Raw genomic sequence first — 15,261 nt, 5'->3', positions numbered from 1 at the left:
CATGAAGGTTGAATGTGACACTGAGGAGTGGTGGTCATTAAGGAAAGGGTTAAGCCTGCCAAGTGGAACAAGTGCTAAGTGTAGAACTGTGTATTTGTGCTGTGCGTCACTGCTAAAGAGTTTCGCTGTTGAAATACGTTTCACAGGCTTGCAGTACACGTAGCTTGTTAAACCCTCAATGCATTAAGAACCTTCCAAATCCAAAAAGCAAACAGCTCATCTCAAACGTGAGTCTTGAAAATGTTTAAGTTCTCCGTACCAATACTGACTCTTTCACTAAAAAACAGATACTAGGAACTGAGATGAGGGAATTTGAGACAATGAACACTAACCTGACCTCTAACTCTGAAAAGCACGAGAGAACCTGACCTGAGGTAAGGTGCTGTGTTTACAGTGTGTATCTCTGGAGTCTATTGGTAGCATGAAACTGCTTCTCCACCTGCAACATGAATAAATCACAACCAGGCCTCCACTCATTCTGCCCTATGGGCCACTGTCTCACTTGACCTTTTAGAGAGGAGATTATGTTGGCAAGGAGAGAGAGAGAGAGAGAGAGAGAGAGAGAGAGAGAGAGAGAGAGAGAGAGAGAGAGTGTGTGTGTGTGAGAAGGGTAATGATATGTGATACATGGGGAGGAAAAGAGACAGAAATTGAGAGAGTACGGAGAAAGAGAAATGGGGTAGGAAAGATAAAAAAAGGAATGAGAGAAAGAGAGAGGGAGAAAAAGAGAGAGAGAGAGAGAGAGAGCGTTCCTCTGTGTGCTTAGTTGTCCTAAGGGCTGCTTATCTTGCTCACAGCGAGTTCGACAAGGTCAGACTACAAGTGCGCAATTCTGTTTACCAGTGTGCTTCCCCTCCTTCTTTCTCACAGTATGTGTGTGTACCTGAAACTCCCTCATCACCATTTTAGCTAGAAGATTAAAAGACTAGTTCACTTCTCAGCTTGAGGCTGGAACAGGAGCGCAAACAAACTCAGCAGGCTTCAATCCCCCTGCGAGCCCATTTGCCTCCAATCAAGCGCGCTTAAACATGCTCTGTTGACCACACCGCATTGTTTTAGGGAATAAAAAGATCAATTGAACAGAGCTACGTTAACCTTTCCATCTATCTAGCAACCTAACAAGCAGTGGAGACAGCCCTGCATAAACCGCTCCTAATCACAAACTCTTTCCCTGTGAAAGTTTGTAAAAGATTGTATTAGTCACAGGTGACAGTGTCAGCCGGCAACCGCAGCCATTAGGCAGGATCAAGTATCAACAAGTAATATCCATTAATCGCGCTTGTTGACATGGTGATTAACACAAAGCAGAGGTGTGCTTAATGTAATGGTGTCGTTGGCGCCAATAAAAACGTCCTGTTTAAATGACACATTCTTCCAGGGAATCCATTAGTGTCCATCTTGTTTGACACTCAAGACCCTCTCCTCCTCCTCGTACCTCCATCTCTCTCTCTCTCTCTGCTAACAGGAACCTTCTGCGTTTATTTAAAGCCTGTGTTTTCCGCTGCCTTTTTGTCCCGTCACCGCCCTGTTTCGCAGCGCCAAATTGTTTCTGCTCTGTGAAATGTCAACAGTTCTGGTGACATCTGAGCGCCAATTATGACGAGGATATTGCAGGCAGCCCATCAGAGGTAGCTGTAATAAATGCCCTTGTGCTGCCCTCCATCTTGCAGTTTCTGCAGTCATTACAGATCACTACATGTTCCAGCATTAAAACCTCAGTTTTGTGTGTGTAGCCCCCAATAACACACTCTCAGAGTTCAACTGCTGTTACAGTGCCTTTACTTTCCGGAAATGTAAATGTCTGAATTCGAACGGACACAATTGCTTTTTTTTTTTTACTTATTCCTTGTTTTTCTTTATTTCTTCATAGTCTTGCTTGTTTATTTCGTACCTCATTTCCTTTGGTGCTCTTTCCTCATCCTCATACTACCATTTATTTGCCTCCTTCTTTCACCATTTCTTTCTTCCTGCTTATTTAATTTTCTTTTTTCCCTTTTTTATATTTTACTCTTTATTTTACCTCTTTGATTATTTCTCTTCATGCCTTCATTTCTTTTGTTTGTGTATCAAGTTCCTTTCTTTCCTTCCTTCCTTCTTTATTTATTTATCATATCACACTTTCCTTCCTGCCTCCCCCCCCCCCAAAAAAAAGGTCTGACAGTTGTGATGAATATGTCTATTGAGACCCATCTAGCTGAAGAAAAGATTCCAAGGCAGCACCTAATGATGTATGACTACTTCTGCGATTTGCCTCGGAGGTCCATGTTAACTATAGTAGTAACATCTCCAGGACAAAATAACAGGCAGCTGCTAAATGAGGGATAGAAAGAAAAAGGGAGAACATGAAGCAGCTGGAGAGAACAGAATCAGAAAAAAACAGATTAGAATAGAAGCGACTATTTCATATGAGTTCTTTGTTTCTAAGAAGTAACTTTTTACATGTTAGACAAGGTGGCCGATTGCAGACCACAGACTTGCAGCCCAAGTTCAGTCCCCATAGAAGTGTACAGCCCAATTTGGCTCTGGCAAGCTCCCGCCCGACTATGACCCATACTTTTGACCTCCTCCAGCCTGGCACCCGCGTCCTGAGCCCTTGTACCAGTCCCCAGAGAGCCCCTGGGCAGCAGTGGCCAGCCTCATCAGCACAAGGCAGGCCGTCTATAGTAGCCTGATGAGGCCAGAGTGGACGACAGACTCATCGATTAACTGTTCCCCTAGATCTAATCTGTGTCTAATGGGTCGCTAGAGTCACTCAAAATCTAACACACACACACAATGACAGGTCAGTGCCCATTAAATAAGCTAAAGAAATGGCTCCAGAGTTTGCTGGTTGGTGAAACTCTGATCCAACCCCAAAAAATAAGACCAGGCTTAGTACTGTGCTATAGCCTGACATTTAGGGAGTACAAAGAATTATGTTCTTGCTTGAATGGTGACACGTGAATCATATCTGAAACATGTTATTCTGTGCCAACGATTCACAGTTAGTACATCTCGCAGCCGAAAAAATGAATTCAGATCCAAACTGAGGCAGACCTTTAGATTTTTATTCTAAATGTATCTCTAAATGGCTTCCTGAGTATGGAATTCAGTGCGATGAAATCGGGCTAATCGCTGGCAGTATGTAACATTTTCTCCTCTCAGCTGTGCTTTTGTGTGGGCTGCGGTGACTAATAAAGCTGCTAAAAGGAGATGATGGTTGTGTAAATGTGTGTGCATAGTGGGGAAAGGGTGTGTAGGGGTGTCTAAAGTGTGTCAGATTATATCCATTTAACCACAGAATGGCAATATTGGGCCATGGTTGACCCTTTAGAAGAAAAATAATTACGTGCTGTGAACCCTGCTAACCTCAAATAGCTATGTGAATCTCAAACTCACTGTTAGACCAAGGTAGCCATTTTATAAGACAGATAAGGTCCTTATGAAAGGACAGGGGCATTTATGCCTGTTAAGTAGTGTGATAAAGATAAATAAATTATAGATTTTTTTTTTTTTATTAATCAACATAAATGTACATAAATGAGGACTTCACAGATCCTTTACAATATGCACCCCAATTTTCAAAAAGTAAAGATGGACGATTATGTTTTTAGATGCCAAACATGGTTTATCTCCTACTAAACTGGGATTTTAGGGGGTGTACCAGTTGGCGGCGGTTATTTATTTTCCAAAAAATTAAATAAAAATCAGTTCACGCATTTTCACGCTTGTGATTTCCCATTTTGGTTCCTTTGTACTTTGAGCTAAATGTGGAAAGCAGGCCCAGAGTGCACAGCACTGGAAGCTCCTGATAAGCAAATTAACATTCAAACCCAATTCAGCGCAAGTGCCAAAATGAAAGCGATGGGAGTGGGTCCATCATCAAATCGTTTTTTTTATATTTTTTATTTTTTTTTTTATATCTATTGCCATCGCAGGCAGCTGACAGTGATAGTCTGGCATTTCTGATGTTTATCCAGGAACACCAGAGCGCTGGTGAGCTGATACAAGGTTATAGAGCTGACAAAACTGTAATGGAGAGGCTTACCATTTATCCATCTGTTTTTCATTTAGAGAAGTGCATGGTTTTGTAGAGTGTTTTTTGTTAAAATCTGTGAACAACAACGCTGCGTAGGCGTGTCAGGTGGCATGTCCATGTATGTCTGGAGAGAAGTTCTTGTCAAGTTGCTGACAAATGAACTGAAATGCAGGCAAATGAGATGGATTTATAGATCACACTGTTGATGCGAAATTTATGTAGTAAACTTACAAAGTGTTTCTAATATGCAATGTGCTGACCGCTAAATAGGAATTGTAAACTTTCAATCGGGAAAAGGCGAGTACTTGTGTATCAGGCGCATTTTTACCTAGTGTTCAATTGTCAGTCATGATTTTTTTATATCAGTAGTTTTAGACTTGTGGAGTCAACCATACTTTAGTCCCTTCTTAAATACTAACACATTCGAAGTACCACTGTGACACCCAGACCCTCCTATTAAAAATAAATAAATAAAAAAAAATCTTATAAAACACCCATGTCTCAAAGTGTCAAGACACTGCTGGAAAAGTCTAGGCTCCGGGTGAGAAACAGCAGCAATTAGTGCAGACACCACGCCATAAATCTTCTTGTGAGGGCGGGTGAGATTGTGATGGGCAGGCGTGGCAGCATAGAGAGGCTGCAGCAGTGAGTGTGCATTCCTGACGTCGATTTTATTAAACACTTGATTGGCTGGCCTAATGTAAAAAGAAAGATTTGCCTGGTTCTAAATGGGGTTTAATGCCGGGAAGACCAGCAGACCAGGCTAGGCCCTCACTGATGAAGATTAGCTGACTCCTTGCATTAGGGGAGTGTGTCTCGTGCAGACAAGTGAAGTGGCAAGACAATAACCTGGTGCTAATTGTGCGTAACCAGAACCTGCAATCTGCCCTTCTGATGTGCACTGTTCTAAGTGTGTGTGTGTGTGTGTGAGTGTGAAAGAGAAAAACTGAGAAACAGACAGTAGTATCTGCTCCACTGAGTCTTCCAAGTATAAAGGAGATTGATGCTTGCAGTTTTCCCATAGTGAACAGTGAGATTGGCCTCACACCGACATTTATTTTATCAAGAAATGATCATAAAAAAATTATTAGGAAAAGCCAAAATGAGTGTATGGGGTAATTTAAACTCAAATACCAGCAAGGGATGCAAGAGTTTGATGACACCATTAAGTAAAAAACTAAGAAAACTTGATTTCATGACAATTACAAAACGCACATTTGTTGGCAAATTGGAGATCATTCATTTGGATGACACCCTGATCATTTTTAGATATCCACAATGCTCCCACATTGCCGATTTAAAGTGTTGTTTTTAGTGAGAACAAAGTTGTGGTGTTATATCCCTCTGTCATTGTTTACACCACGTCTGTCCCCTGTAGGTGTCTGTGAAATGTGCTGCTTGCTCAGTTCGGCTAGTCATTCACATGACTCACTTGCGAGGGGAATTTTTGGTGCAAATTAGATAACAGGATTTAAACAATACGACTAATGTTTCTGTAGTGTATAGATGTTTTATTACTTAATGACTGTGTACAAGTCGGTTCTATGGCACCAGAGAACATTAACGGGGTGTTTCATCTCCTTATTTTGGTATTTGATCCTTCATTCATATTCAGTAACTATTTCATCTTGATCGGGGTCATTACAGAGATCTGTCAGAACTACAAAGTCTATCATGGGAACACTAAACACAAGGTGGGAATGCCCTTTGGAGTGGATGCTAGTCAATCAAAGAGTACATTCATACACATACACACACCACACGCAACATACAATCACTTTACCAATACAATTTTGTCATTGATTTATTTATGAAAACTGCTAAAGACTTAATAACTGTCCATTAGATCCTATTATCCTTCCATTAGATCCTTGCGAATATGGTCCGTTTGTGAGATTTGTGTATCATATGTTCTGTCTGTGAGATCTGTGTTTATGACGGCAAAAGATGCTGATGACTAGTAGGTAAAAAAGAAACTGATGGCTATATCCAAGTGAGTCTTTACTTGTCACAGCTTTTCATAAACACAGATGCCTTCGAGTTTCAGGGTTTGATGGAAAATGTCAGCAAACACAGTGGATCTGGTCAAAACTTGCATGTTGGGGAGAGACAGACAGGCAACACTCACCTCTGGTTACAAAGTTGACAGGCAAAGCAGTCCAGGTGATAGACATTCTCCTTGGCTCTCATGACCATCTCGAAGGCTGGGATGAGCTTGCTGCAGGCTGCACAGTTCCCTGTCACGCCAAACAACCTGCCAAAACAAGGGAAGAATTGAATATTTTGAAAGCTAATCGCTACATAGTCAAGGTTCAATAGCGCAATGCAATAGTTTGCACAGGGTTGCTTCTTTGGTTTGGCTCTTCTCCCCATAGCTCCTCATTACGTTTCAGTGTGATGGGTTAAACAATCATAATAATAATGGCTTCGAAGGTGCCCTAAAGGCACAAGAGACAGTTCAAGTGCACTGGAAATATCATGGCGATGACTAGTGCTGCTGACACGTACTCGACAAGGTTAGCACCACAGAGGCAGAGCAGGGACTTGCCCAGGGAAGATATTGAGAGGGAGTTCTTAAAACAGAGAGGGAGAAAGAAAGAAAGAAAAAAAAAAGAAAGAAAGAAATAGGGAGAGAGAAGTAGAGAGAAATGATTCATTAGGGATTCATAGCTGTGACTGTGCTGCAACCTAGTCAGAGTAAAAAGGGGGAAGAAAAAGAGAGGGAGCGATCTGATAACAAAATCATATAACAAAATAACCTATTAGGCAGGCTTCTCCAGGCACTTTTAGCCGTCGTTGTTAAAATGATAAAACTGCATGCCACTCTCAGAGCCTGTAAGAGATCGCAATCTGATAAATGATCTCCAGGCCTGCGATATGCGGGGTTGTTTATTAACCTTCGAAAAAAAAAAAAGCATGTTCCCCACAGGCAAAGCACACAGTGAAGACTGCGCGCTTACGAATACCTACAGAATTAAGGGATACCCTCGACACACAGGGGGATCGTCTGTAGCGGTCAAGCTCACTGCAAGAGAGCAAAAGGTGACTTCAGCTGTTAGCTCAGTCGCAAAATTATTGAAACAAAGACATGTCTCATTATCAGCGGTCTAATTATATCCTTATTTCTATCTAAATGCCAGAAGGGCTTAATATAAAATAGATGAAATGATGCATCTGTCCTTGTGAGAAGCCTTGGATTTGAAAACGCTAAATACGAATGTAAATTTGCACTGTGGATTTATGGTGTGATAAAAACGCATCCTCAAAGAACCATGTAAGCAACGGGATGTACCTTTATGGAAATGCAGTTAGACATATGCATGGATGAGTTCATGAAAATATTAAAATTAAACCCCGTTTTGTTTAAGGCGGAGAAAACCTCAAGTTTCACCTGATGAATGACAGACGATGCCCATATGAAAAAGTGACGCCTCCATCTTTTTTTGTTGTCAGGTCGAATCAAAATGGCACTGCATTTTTTTCTTCCCCACTTACACAATCTGTCTTCTTCGACTTCCCATCTCTTGCAAATTTAAAGTGGCCCGTGCTTTTGAATGGACTTGTCACGCTATTTTCATTTGAGTGAGTGGGTGCAGAGCTGTGGGCTTTCCAAATACAAAAAGCTTTGCTTGTCCCACTAAGTGAGTAATAAACCTACCTTTATCTGCCTGCTGTCTCCCAGCTTCACCCCAAAAGAGAACAGCGGTATGAATATAGGAAATCAACAGCTGGGCTGCTGTTTGACAAGCTAGAATAACAGTGTGCGGCGGTGATGGCAAAATAGCAGATGCACGGTTAAAGATGTAAAGAAAGGTCACTTTGTGTTTGAGCATGTGGAACCACTAAATTTCAATCTTAGCACATAATATATGTTAGTGCAATACCACCATATACTGTGTTTATGAATGAAAATTACACAGAATAATTGTAGTTTGCGATAGACAGGTTTTATTTCCAGCTCACACCTCGGGTTCCCAGGTAAGAATTGAGAGAAAAAAAAAAAAAAAAACACTTAAAAAGGTCTTAAACATTTTTTGTTTAATCTTATACAATTAATTTTAATTTAATAAATCTCCACTCTTTTGAAAGATGCCAATAACTCTGAATTCGACTGCAGCTGTGCACATCTCACAATAAAAGTGCTTCATGTGAACCTGGCAAATTCATGCTTTGGCACTGTCCAAACCTATAGTGCATTTCAACAAATAATCAGAGCATGATGTGCTTTTCCACAGGTGCACAGGTGATATCCCTCAGAAGAATTGCTACAGCACAATCCCTGGACCAACCGGCTAACAGGCCATTAGATAACACACACTCTGGGACTCCTGCACCCAAGGACACTATGACAGAAAAAAAAAGCATATGACAGAATGCCATGTCCATTATAGTTCTGTATTTACTGGCATATTTTGCAGAAAACTTGTCAAAGCTTAGATGCTCATAGAACAACCAATAGAAAGGTCTGGATCCTGAATGCCCTGCATGAGCTGGAACACAACTGCTTACTCTTTACACTGTTGCCCTTAAGGACTGCTAGTGGATTTCAGGATAACTTTTACACATGGCTAGACAGACTCACTCAGCAAAAATATCCCTAGTTATAATGCCATAATAAAGCTTAGAACACAACTGAACTGAACTAATAAATGGCCAATTATACAGCCAAATCCCTACTTTAATAAAGATGTGTGTGTGTGTGTGTGTGTGTGTGTGTGTGTGTGTGTGTGTGTGTAAAAACAAAAATATGCAAGCTTATTTTAGGGTCTACAGAGGATTAATCTTTAAAATAAGTTAATTAGGGTGTCTTGAATGTAATAATAAAAAAAAAAAAGTGTTCCGTCAAACCAAAGAGAATAAATGCGCATCTTCAGTTTGACTTTTTAGCCACAAATTATGACCAAATGACAGGGTGTAATATTTCAGATTTTTTTTTAAGGCATTTGTTTCTCATTAAGGAATTCTCTAAATGTTATCCAACACTGAACACAGGCATGAGAGTCCAAACACCTTTAAGTAACCAGGAAAATGTTCACGTCTCGCTTTTTTTGGCGCGTGATAAACCAATTTGTTTTTAAATAGTGTTTTGATTTTGTTCGTTCTATATAGTCTCAGGTCCTTTACTTCACCTCTTAGATCTTTTACTAAACCTGTACTTGTATCCTAAATCTCCTGACAGTCTTAGTGAAGAATTTTTGGAAAAAATAAAATAAAAATCATAGCATAACAGCAGTAATGTTTCTGAATGATGTGTTAGCCACTTGTTGAAGCTTAGCTACCAACAGCATTTCAGGATCCTGTTCAAGTTTCTTCATGTTTGCACTTTTAGGCTGTTCTGTAAAAAAATCAGCTTAAGAAAAAAATCTGAAGACAAATTGACACGTAATTGTGAATAGTTGTGGCCCATTTCATCTTCTGAAAGCTTACTTAGGTCTAAACCGTATTTAATATACTACCTACAAACAGTAAAAACATCCATTTCCCATAAGAGCACACACTAAAACAGTACAAAGAAAATGCAGCGGTTTGATCTCATAAGCGATTAAAGTCCATAAAAGTTCCTTTACATTGATGCTTAAGGAACAATGAGTGGAAATTGAGCACAGGTATGTTGGGGATATATTTCTTAAGTTGTATTCAAGCGAAAAGCACTTTTGTAATTTTGTTTGCACTCAAGTTGTCAAACTGAGGAACAAGAGACAGAGTTTCAAATGGCTTATGAATAAAGGAGGAGGCACATGTCCTAAATAAAACTCTTCTTTCCTTGTTCTGTAAGACATTAAAATGTAAGACATTGGTTAATAGTGACTGGCTGCAGCTGGTTGGGAGAAATCATTCATATTAATCACAGAGTATTATACGGATAAATAGTTGCATGAAATGTGGCTTGTGAGTTGTTATTTTATTATGTGCCATGGCCATTGGTTCGACCAAACCACAGGTTTAATGGTAAAAATGAACCATACATTGCTAAAACATGGTGAATGCCGAACATTATCTAATATGCATCATCAAAAGTTTAGGGCTGGTGGTTAGAGTTACAGATGGTGATGGCGTACCAAATGTCGAAATCTCCTGAGGAGGACCTGAGCCCATGCCAAGCAGGAGAGGAAGGAGGAGGGAGTAGGCGATAGATGAAGCCCTACCTGCCACTTGTCTTTCCTTGCTCAGTCAGGTTGATGCCACAGACGCTAATGGTTCTCTGGGGAGGCAGCAAATTAAGTGTGCTTGGCTAGTAATGAATTCAAAGGGCACATGTTCTCCAAATGTGGTCTCTAAGAGGAGTAGAGTATACACCTACATATGCACACATCAACACTGGATGATAAGGTACACAGACTTTTTTTTATGGTGGGTGGATTAGCTTGAGGCACAGTTAACTCTTGTGTCTGGTCAGGAGCCTTGTGGCAAGCCAGCTACAGAGGAAATCACTTTCGCTCGAACTCAAAGCTTGACAAATACAGCATATATCTTTAAAAAGGCTGAAAGAGGCAACAAGAAATTAGAATTCAGAGTGCCATAAATTTCAGCAGCACCTTATTGGAGAGAAAAGGTGCGCAGCAGTACTTCATGGCTGAATGGTATCTATTTGATGAGAGGAAAACAGATACCAATTAAATTATTCCACAAGGCTTTAGCCCAGTGGGTGCAGGAGCGAAACCCAGCTACTCAGCTCGCCTGTAATGATTAGACAACGGCCTCTTGGAAAAAGCACAAGCAATGTCACCTCAACATGCTCACCAAGTTGTACAATTCATATAATTTACTTGCTGTCACACTCAAATGAGAACATTTTACTATCATCATATGCAGAAACTGACTAAAGAAAAAGCAAAAAAAGGCTCAAAGCCCCTTTATGAGTTTATTCCATGTATTTTTCTTCGCTTCAACCATTTGCGTATTCTATAAACATCAAGGGCAACAAATTAAGCATACTTTCTTTCAGGGTCAATCATTAGTTTTTCCCTTTAAAGTGAAAAAAAAGAGAGAGAGAGAGAGAGAGCGAGAGAGAGAGAGCGCACGATAACACCGCCACCTCCAGAGCCATTTGAAATTCTGACAGCGGCTCCCTCTTTCTCCTTCCTCCCCTTCCCCTCTGCCACCCCCGCCATTTCAATTGCTCTGGCCTCGGCGTGCATTCATCAGCTGCCGAATTAGAATTTGTTTCCTCACAAACCATTGATCATCGGCCTATTACCAGGCAAATGACAGTTAATTACCCACTACATTAACCACCGGGACCCAGGGACCAGCTCCGCGTGCCATCAGTCAACATGATGAATGTGGCAAGTTCAGTAATGCACGGCCGTTCTCTCGTCCGCCTGCCACGCTGAGAGCAACCCCTGGATCTCACTTCCCGGCACCCAGGGAAAATCTATGGCAATCTGCATAATTACAGGCTCAGGGTTAATAACAGACAAATGATTTGTTGCGTCTCGAGCAGCAGGCGCCCCATGCCAGCATGCGGCACAGACTGCGTGGCTCGCGCTGGTGTAAGCTTTAAGACGTCACGTTTTAGGAAGGGAAGAGAGTCGGCGTGTGAGAGCAGGGAAAGGGAAAGCAGATGGGCGGGTTGGCTGATGGAGAGTGGACAAGGCCAGCAATGCGATCAGACGTCTGCTTTCTTCAATTTATACCCTCCTGTGTGTGCGATTTCCAAAGATTAAACAACTCTTGGGGCAAAATTATTTCAATTAAGGGCAGCCATGCTCTGGGAATTGGCTGTGGGATAAGATTTTCCTCCTTGAGTGCCCTGCTTTGCCTGGCTGCTGGCTGGATCACTTCTAATCTGCACCTGGACTCTGATATCCTAATGATGAATTATGCGCCTCTCTTCTCTTCCCTTCCTGTTGCTGCTGCACTCCAGCCAGCTTTCCGCCCAAATGCCAGTCCGCTCAGGCTGATGCAGGGATCTGAACTAATCACCAAGAAATACTGTTTCAGACTTCTGAGTATCTCATGAGATTCTCCCACAGATGAGGCTTCACATCCATTATTTCTTTATTTTTCTTTAATAGACAGTATTGAGACAGTAGTCCTGTTAGCCAAGACATTTATTATGGAGAAGCATGCTTCTTAAAGAAGGTAATTGTTTCCTGACAGCAAAGGTTATTGGTTCTGTTTGCTGCTACAAGATAATTCTTTGTAAACAGTTTTGTAAGAATACAACAAATTCAGCAAATGACTACCTTATGAGTAAGATTACGTAGATGAGCAAATAACAGATAAGACAGTGGCTTAAATTGCCTGCAAAGGAACAAAAAAAAAAAAAAAAAAACATTTGCATTTGAGTGTGCAGGCGCTGCAGGAATCAAAACACCACTGTACATGGCTTCCATTTTGTGATTCTTTTCAACAGAAAATCACAGTGAAACAAAGAAAAAATAATTACACCCTTGCTAAATACAACCAAAGGCCTTTCAGCACTGAAATTTGGCAGCTCTGTGTGGGGACTGGAAAGGCATTTTGAAGAGGGTGTAATGAAAGTTTTGAACCCCCGCAGGGCCCAGATGTGCACTTCGATAGTGCCAACCCACCTGCAGTCACAAGCTGAGTGCCAGGGTGCACCACACTAGGCCTGCAATTATCTGCACCAAACACACGTGGTCCCACGAGTCAGTGCTCTTCACAGCTAATTAAGCTAATCTCAACTAAAGGGGGACCATCCAAAAACATAATGCGTCCAGTCGACTGATTCTCGAAAACCATTTAGAAGCATTTTTTAATGGAAACACTGGTGGTGTGATCTTTAGCTGTTCGAAGCGAAATGATTGAGAGGGACAATGTGGTTGTGAAGAGCTTCCAAATGGATACAGTGGCTATTGTTCAGGAGGTGTCCAGGTCAAAAAACAGACGTGTTTTGCTGCACGTGTGGAGAATCGAGGCGATACCAGATAGATCTGCATCGCATATTGTTAAACATGACATTTTAATTTCCAGCATTGGGATCTCAGTAATATGCGAGCAAGCCTTTAAACAAAAATACAATTTATTATTGTGCTCTATGAGTATTTTGTCCATAGAGGAATCAGATACATTTCAGCTGGCTGAACTGAGTAATGTAATAAATACATATTGGACATACGGACCTCTTAGTTTGAATTCTTATATTACAAGTCGTAATAGCAATAAGAATGTGTACCAAATTAAATACAGTCGGAGCCTGTGAATTCTTTTAACTTTTATTTATCTTGTGTTAAATACGCACGCAGACTATGATGGGAAATTAGTGAACGTTCTGGAAACACTGTTTTCAGATTCTGCTGAATGCGCCAAAATGCTTTGTAACCTTCAAAATGTTCCCAGTGTTCTTATTGAAGCATTGCTTGGGAATTTAATTTCCTCTGAGTATTTGTTATGCACATGCTAAGCTACACTTAAGAAGTTGAAAAAGGAGCTTCTCTTTTGAGCATACACGCTAAAACATCAAATGGCTCATCGCAAAAGCGCCATTTTATTATGTGCTGTCAAGGCCAAAAAAAGAAAACAATGCAGTCCTACCCTTGAACCATCGGCTGAAACGCTGACCCTTCAATCATGACAGTTTAGCGCTGAAGAAAAACATGATTCAGTAATTGTGCCTTTATTTCAGATTCAACTAATGGTGAATACAAGTGCTCATTTTGACCTCTCTGCATTTACAGATTACATGTGAAAAGCTCTATTTAATTACAGGAAGTGAAGAACACACATTTGCAAGAATGAGCCTTAATGCCTAGACTTGAAAAGTAAATTGTAGCAGAGAGGTTAATGGTGGTCAAGACTAACCCCCCCACCCCCAAGCCAGCACAAACACAGCAATTAGAAGGTACCTTAGAAACAGAACATGAATAGAACATCTCTTTTGTGTTAGATATTTTTTTTATTATTATTATTTACTTACTTTTCGCAATTCGATTTAAAAGACAGGAAAGGTTATGGTTATTGACTTTGTATGGTAGGTAAACATTTTATCAGAAATCTAGATAGAATAATTGAACCATATTAAATGCAGTGCAGTTTTTTTAGTCATGACTAAAATGCTAAATATTTCAGAGAACACTGATGTGCTAATACATTCTACCTTCCTCAACAGATCGGTGTACAAACTTCCTTTAGAGCAGAAAAGCTTTAAAATAGCATAAAAAAAAACCTTGCAAACCTGTCCATCTCTATTAACATGCTTTGAATGAACTGCAATGAGCAATGCAATTGTGTTATACAAAAAAAGGGAAATGTGGAATTAATGTAATTAGAACTGCTTGAACAAACCTCATCACCCGAACGCTATCACGGAGACTATAGTTGGGAAAAATGTCAGCAAAAAATTACTTCAAACCCTACCTGATTAACTTCCTTCTTTTTATCCTAAAAAAAAGAAGTAAAAAAAAAAAATACTTAATATAGGTTTTTAATTAGACGAAAGTTTCAAATGGCTCCGCACAATCAGCGTGACAAGACTTTTTGTAGAAATAATGATTGAAATGTTTTAATCACTTCTAAAATACAGATGGGGATTTTTTTTCCACTCTCTGTGAAAAATTCCCACTGTTGGTTAAAATGAAAATCCACCTTAATGTTCTCCAGACTAAAAGTAATTAGTTGAATAAAGATAAAGCCAAATGAACTCATGATCAATACGATTTTCCCTCCCTCAGTCATTTGAAAAAATCAAATTAATTATCCGCACCCCCTTTCGGTATCAAAAGCCTGCTCTGCTTTGTGCCAGGGACATATGGGTATCAGAGTAATGCGTTACAGAGTGCAGCGGCTCCACTTCCCCGAGTGTGATGTCTCTTTATTATTCCAATGTGTGGCAGGGAGGAAAGAATCAGGGCAAATGATCTCGCTACCCATGCCTAACAATAGAGGAGTCTCTAATGAATGGACCAAGAGCAGCCAATTATTTTAATGAGAGCACACAAAAGCCTTAGGCCTGATCAAATCCAAATATCTGGAGCTGTTAGAATGTGAGCACGAGCAGCGCTGGGGTAATTCTGACAGAAGAAGAAAAAAGCTTAGCTGTTTCATTATGGCATACCTTTTCCCTTTCAGCAAAGAAACTTCTTTCAACTTAAAATAATTACAGACAAAGGCTCTTGTGAATTATGCGCTTACACTAATACAAACTATTACTTGGAGGTGACTGAAGATTAAATGTGTCATATTTAGATAGGGATGTTGAACAGAACTAGACTGGATTAAAGTATGAATCTTTAGTTTAAACATCACTGAATAGTGGTAGCTTTATCCTTATAGCTCGT

At 40.4% G+C, this 15,261-nt stretch overlaps 3 protein-coding genes across 6 annotated transcripts in view; 1 reads left to right on the top strand and 2 right to left on the bottom strand.

The window, feature by feature from the left end:
* tmem178bb (transmembrane protein 178Bb) overlaps nucleotides 1-15,261 on the bottom strand; it is a 485,881-nt gene that overhangs the window by 97,790 nt on the left and 372,830 nt on the right. The window lies entirely within an intron of this gene.
* Nucleotides 1-15,261, bottom strand: part of lmo3 (LIM domain only 3) — a 38,079-nt gene that overhangs the window by 2,089 nt on the left and 20,729 nt on the right. For all 4 annotated transcript variants that reach the window (XM_083528175.1, XM_083528174.1, XM_083528176.1 and 1 more), the window contains exon 3: nucleotides 6,147-6,272. In XM_083528175.1, coding sequence (XP_083384301.1) covers nucleotides 6,147-6,272 — 126 coding nt within the window. The remainder of the gene's footprint in view (nucleotides 1-6,146; nucleotides 6,273-15,261) is intronic.
* Nucleotides 1-15,261, top strand: part of hmga2 (high mobility group AT-hook 2) — a 164,265-nt gene that overhangs the window by 132,170 nt on the left and 16,834 nt on the right. The gene's annotated exons all lie outside the window — the stretch shown is intronic.

Source organism: Silurus aristotelis (genome assembly GCF_946808225.1).
Source record: "Silurus aristotelis genome assembly, chromosome: 24".
NCBI lineage: Eukaryota > Metazoa > Chordata > Actinopteri > Siluriformes > Siluridae > Silurus > Silurus aristotelis.
Note: the sequence above shows the minus strand (reverse complement) of the source record. Positions and strands in the feature narration are given on the sequence as shown.